General features: G+C 61.8%; 1 protein-coding gene across 1 annotated transcript in view; it reads left to right on the top strand.

Annotated features, from left to right (window-relative positions):
• The window catches only part of DNAH2 (dynein axonemal heavy chain 2), a 109,339-nt gene that overhangs the window by 59,673 nt on the left and 44,133 nt on the right, over positions 1-5,533 (top strand). Inside the window, 9 exon segments of the mRNA XM_014526887.2 lie at positions 140-243; positions 606-795; positions 1,473-1,653; positions 1,969-2,096; positions 2,719-2,871; positions 3,138-3,263; positions 3,628-3,846; positions 4,545-4,662; positions 5,281-5,417. Coding sequence (XP_014382373.2) covers positions 140-243; positions 606-795; positions 1,473-1,653; positions 1,969-2,096; positions 2,719-2,871; positions 3,138-3,263; positions 3,628-3,846; positions 4,545-4,662; positions 5,281-5,417 — 1,356 coding nt within the window.

The raw sequence follows: 5,533 nt of genomic DNA, 5'->3' as shown, positions 1-5,533 counted from the left end.
TGAGGGTGCTGGGAGAAGTGTCCCTGGGGTGGGTGGGGACATCTGGGTTCTCTCTCTGCTGGCTGCAGATGGGCAGTTTGGGCAGTGATTGGCACAGGGCTGGGGGCACTGATCTTTGATCCCTGACCCTGCTTCCCAGGACACGGACGACTGTGTGATCCGCCAGACCAATGCTCACTTCCCCTACGGCTATGAGTACCTGGGCACTGCCCCCCGCCTCGTCATCACCCCCCTCACCGACAGGTGCCCGGGATGCCTGGGTTCTCTTCCAGCTAAGGGGTAGGACTGCGGGGGGCTGGGAGCCTGGGTTCCCTGCCCAGCTCTGGGAGGAGAGTGTTCTCTGGTAGGTCAGGGGTGGGTGCCCGGACGCCTGGGTTCCCAGCCCAGCTCAGCCTGGGAGGAAAATGGGCTCCAGTAGGTCAGGGAAATGGGTGCCCAGATGTCTGGGTTCTCTGCCCAGCTCTGCGAGGAGAGGGCTCCAGTAGTGCCTGGACACATGAGTTCTCCCCCTGGCTCTGGGAGAATGGTCTTTGGTAGGCCAGGGTGGTGGGTGCCCAGACACCTGGGTTCTCGGGCAGTGGGGACTGAGCATCTGCCCCCTTCAGGTGCTATATCACACTGACCACGGCGCTGCACCTGCACCGCGGTGGCTCCCCCAAGGGCCCAGCCGGGACAGGGAAGACGGAAACGGTGAAGGACCTGGGCAAGGCGCTGGGCATGTACGTCATTGTGGTCAACTGCTCCGAGGGCCTTGACTACAAGTCCATGGGCCGCATGTACTCTGGCCTGGCCCAGGTGAGCTCCCTCTGTCTGGAGACCCAGGCGTCCTAGCTCTGCCCTCATCCACATGCTGGGGAGAGAACCCCAGCATCTGGGTTTCTCACCTCCCCCAGCTTGACCCACTTCAACCCAGTCCCCTCCCCAGCCCTGGGCCCTGTCTCACTGCCTTCCTCTGCTGGGAGCTGGGCGTAGAACCCAGGTGTCTGGGCTCTGAGCTGAGCCAGCAGCGCCCCCTCCCCCCACCATTCACCCCAGTTGGGCATGGACCCAGGTGTCCAGGCCCTGAGCTGGGCCGGTGCCTGATTTCACTGCTCCCCATATTCAAGCTGGCCATAGAACCCAGGTGTCCCCGGTCCTCACCCCTACAGCCCAGTTCCCTTTCAGAGCAAAGTGAACCCAGGCATCCGGGCCCCGGCACCTGCCTTTATTTCTCCCCCATGTCCTCCCAACCTCGGCCAATCAGAACCCCTAGATCTCCCTCTACCCCCTCAGAGCTGGCTGCATCTCAGGGGATATGGTCTCCCTGCTCCACCCCAGAGCTGGCTGCATCTCGGAATACAGTTGCCCTGCTCCACCCCCCACCTCCCCACCCCCCTCTGCCAGCAGTCTTCCTGCCCCAGGGCAGGGCACATGGGTGGGGAAGGTAGAGTGGGGGGGCCCCTGACCACCACCTTCCCCACCCCTCCCTGCAGACAGGTGCTTGGGGCTGCTTTGATGAGTTCAACCGCATCAACGTGGAAGTGTTGTCGGTGGTGGCCCAGCAGATCCTGTCCATCCTCTCAGCCCTGGCCGCCAGCCTGGCCACCTTTGCCTTTGAGGGCCACCGCATCCGCCTGGTCCCCTCCTGCGGCATCTTTATCACCATGAACCCGGGTAGGTTCCTGCCAATAAGCAGGGAACCCAGGTTTCTGGGACCCCAGGCCAGGCCAAGAGACCCTACTTCCATCCTTGTGGAACCCAGGCGTCCTAACCCCCACCCACATTCAATCAACCACAAGCCAGGGAATTAACCTAGCTGTGCCCAACCTGATCCTGTCCAAGAGACCCCACCCTCCTCGTGGAACCCAGGCATCCTGACCCCCAGCCAAATCCAGTAGGCCCCACCCCTGCTCTCGTATCAGGGAGGGAGCCCAGGTGTCCCAGCTCTGAGCCGGACTTCTGGCTTCTTCACCATGGTGCCACATGCAGGCTATGCTGGGCGGACAGAGCTGCCCGACAACCTCAAATCCATGTTCCGGCCCATCGCCATGGTGGTGCCCGACTCGACCCTCATTGCCGAGATCATTCTCTTTGCTGAAGGCTTCAGCAACTGCAAGGTACAGGGGGAGGGGGCGGCTAGTGTGCCCAGTCCCACCACACTGGGAGCACTGGTTGGCTGTAGGAGGGTGAGGAACGAGGGGTCATTCGTTGATCATTGTTGACTCCAGTTAAGTCACGGGTTGGGTGGTCACTGGAAACCAGTGGTTGTGTGGTAGGGGGGGATGTTTCTAGGTATATTGATGATATGGGGGGGGGGCCACAGCTCCCACACTGGGAGCACTGATCTGCTGTAGAGGGTGAAGAACGGTGTCATTGGTTGTTCATTGCTGAGCCACTGGTTGGTTGCGACCCACTGTTGGGTGGCCAATGGGGGATGTTTCAGGCACGCTGGGGGGCTCAAGGGGCTTTCATGGTCTAGTCTGGGGGTCCAGTCACTCCATACTGGGAGCACTGGTTTGCTGTGGGAGATGAGGACCCCCCACCCATTGCCACCCAACCACTGGTTTCTAGTGACCCAACTGGAGGCAGGAGCCCCTTTCTTGGTGTCTTCAGAGCCAGTTGGATGGACGCGCGGGGGGGATGTTTCTCTCCTGATTGGGCGCCAGCTCAGGGGGGCGGGGTTACCCCTCATGGCAGAGGCTCGTACCAAGATGGCAGCTGTGCCTCTCCCACCCCCAGGTGCTGGCCAAGAAGGTCTACACACTGTACTCATTGGCCCAGCAGCAGCTCTCCCGGCAGGACCACTACGACTTTGGGCTGCGGGCACTCACATCCCTACTGCGCTATGCTGGGCGCAAGCGCCGCACCCATGCTGACCTCACCGATGAGGAGGTCAGTCTGCCCCCATGGCACACTGGGATACCCCATGGGAGATCCACGAGCTCCCCATGGGACCCCAGGGTGGTGGCCCTATCTGACCGGGTTGGCAGAGGTTGCAGCATGAGGTCAAAGTGGGATCGGCAGAGGTTGCGGGATGGGTCAGAGTGGGATTGGCTCTAGATTGGCAAGCACACTGGGACATAGGGGGATTCCAGAAGCTCCCCGCAGGCACCAGGGTGGGGGTCTTGTCCCCATGCCCTCACCCAGGTGCCCCCCAGATCCTGCTCCTGGCCATGAAGGACATGAACGTGGCCAAGCTGACCTCTGGCGACCTGCCCCTCTTCACTGGCATCGTCCAGGACCTCTTCCCCAGCATTGAGTCTCCCACCATCGACTATGGCAAGGTCTGTGCCGCGGTGCTGCAGCGCCACCTGGTGCCAGCCAGGGGCACTGCACCCAAGAGGCATTCTAGGACTCCTAGGTCCTCGTTTTGGTGTGGGGAGGGGAGGGCAGGTCTTCAGGATTTGGGCTTGCGGAGTTGGGACACCTGGGTTCTCTCTGTGCCATGGGGAAGGGGGGGTCTCTTGTATTTGGCCTGGCTTCTAGGACTCCTGGGTTCTAGGGTCTCGCCAGGTGGCAGGGACTGAGGCCTGAGGTTGCCCCCATCTCACCCCCCTGATACCAGCGGTGGATTTAGAGTGAGGGGGCTGGCCCAAGGGCTTTAGGAACGTGTGGAGCATGACTGAATATCCTCTGCCCTCCCTGCAGCTGAAGGAGACTATTGAGGGGGAACTGAAGCAGGTGGGGCTCCAGGTGACACCCCTTACCATCACCAAGGTGATCCAGCTCCACGAGACCAAGAACTCGCGCCATTCCACTGTCATTGTGGGCAGCACTGGTAGTGGCAAGACAGTGACCTGGCGCACCCTGCAGGCTGCCCTGTCGGCCCTGCACTGGTGTGGGGACCCCACCTACAATCTTGTCAGGGTCAGTGGCGGGGTCCCACAGACACGGGGGCAGGGGAAACGCATCTGTCTCCTGGCGATGGGGCTGAGGTGGGATCTCAGGGGGCTTCTTCCATCTCCTGGATATAGGCCACAGGGGATAAACTTATCCAAAGGGACTTGGGTGGGATCTTGGGGGCTTCTCTCCACAGGGCAAGTCATGGGAACAGCCCTGCCCTGAGAGGGGCATGCAGGACTTGGGAGGCATCTCGGGGGCCTTCTTCCCTCTCCTCGATAGAGGTTACCGGGCCTAATCCTGTCCAGAAGGACTCGGGTGGGATCTCACTGGGCTTCTTCCTTCTCCATGGAGGAAGAAGTGGGGACAGGCCTGCTTTGAGTGGGATGTGCTGGACTTGAATGGGATCTCAGGGGACTTCTTCCCTCTCCTGGGAATAAGCTATGGAGGCTAATCCTGGCCAGAAGGACTCAGGTGGGATCTTGGGGCTTTTTGCATCTCCAAGGGACAAGTTCTGGGGATGGCCCTGCCCTGAGTGAGGTGTGCTGGACTCGGGTGGCATCTCAGGGGGCTTCTTCTGTCTTGCTGCATCCTGGGCCTTGGACCCTGAGCTGCTTGGTCTTCTGGGAACATCTGGCCTGGGAAACCCCTCACAGACTTCTGCCCTATGCCAGGCGGGGCCAGGCCTGCCCCCACCCCAATGGCCATGTCTCTGCCTCTGTCAGGAGTTCCCCCTCAACCCCAAGGCCCTGTCGCTGGGGGAGCTGTATGGGGAGTATGACCTCAGCACCAGTGAGTGGACAGATGGCATCCTATCCAGTGTCATGCGCTCAGCATGTGCAGGTAAGTGGGGCCCCATGGAGGGGTTACCCTCAGCCCCCCAGGCCACATCTATCCAGGGCACGCTGGAACCATGCACCTAGTTGGCATCTAGATGTGGGAGTGGGGGTGGCATCAAACCCTTGAACCCAGCCCCTTCCCCGAGCCCAGCATCCCTGCTTCCACGTCCTGGTGCCCGCAGGGCAAGGCTGTGCATGCCAGGCCGAGGTGGCGGGCAGACATGGCCGCCGTTGCTAGGAGACGGGTGGGAGGGCCCACAGCTGACCCCAATATCAAGGCTAATCGTGGCTGACAGGAGCGACAGGCGTGCAGAGCTGGGTGGGGGTAGGGCTGGCACAGGGGCCTGTGGGCCTGGTGACACAGCCGACACCAGTCGGCCCCCTCTCCCCATCATCCACCTGGAGGTGCTGCGCTGGGGATGCGGTGCCCCCTAGAGGCCGCAGTGCAGGGCCACCCTCTCACCTACCCCTGTGAATTGCCATACTGCACTCACCCCAGTCCAAGAGGGTCCAGAGCCCCACAGCAGGGCCCTGGGCTGGGAGGAGGAGATGGAGCTGGTCACCCCTGGGGCAGGAAGGGGTCAGGAGACAGGGGGCGCTCCTCACAGGCCCCTCCTGGCAGACGAGAGGCCAGACGAGAAGTGGGTGGTGTTTGACGGGCCTGTGGATACTCTGTGGATTGAGAGCATGAACTCGGTCATGGACGACAACAAGGTGCTGACGCTCACCAATGGGGAGCGCATCGCCCTGCCTGAGCAGGTGTGGCAGGGTCCAGAGGTGGGGTGCTGGGATGGGAACTGGGTCGGAGTTAGCAGAGGGTGTCAGGACGGGGACAGGGTCGGGGACCAGCAGAAGGTGTTGGGCTGGGAAGAGCG

This window comes from Alligator sinensis, unplaced genomic scaffold (assembly GCF_000455745.1).
Source record: "Alligator sinensis unplaced genomic scaffold, ASM45574v1 scaffold1745_1, whole genome shotgun sequence".
NCBI classification, from domain to species: Eukaryota; Metazoa; Chordata; order Crocodylia; family Alligatoridae; genus Alligator; species Alligator sinensis.
This window is presented reverse-complemented; position numbering and strand designations above follow the sequence as displayed.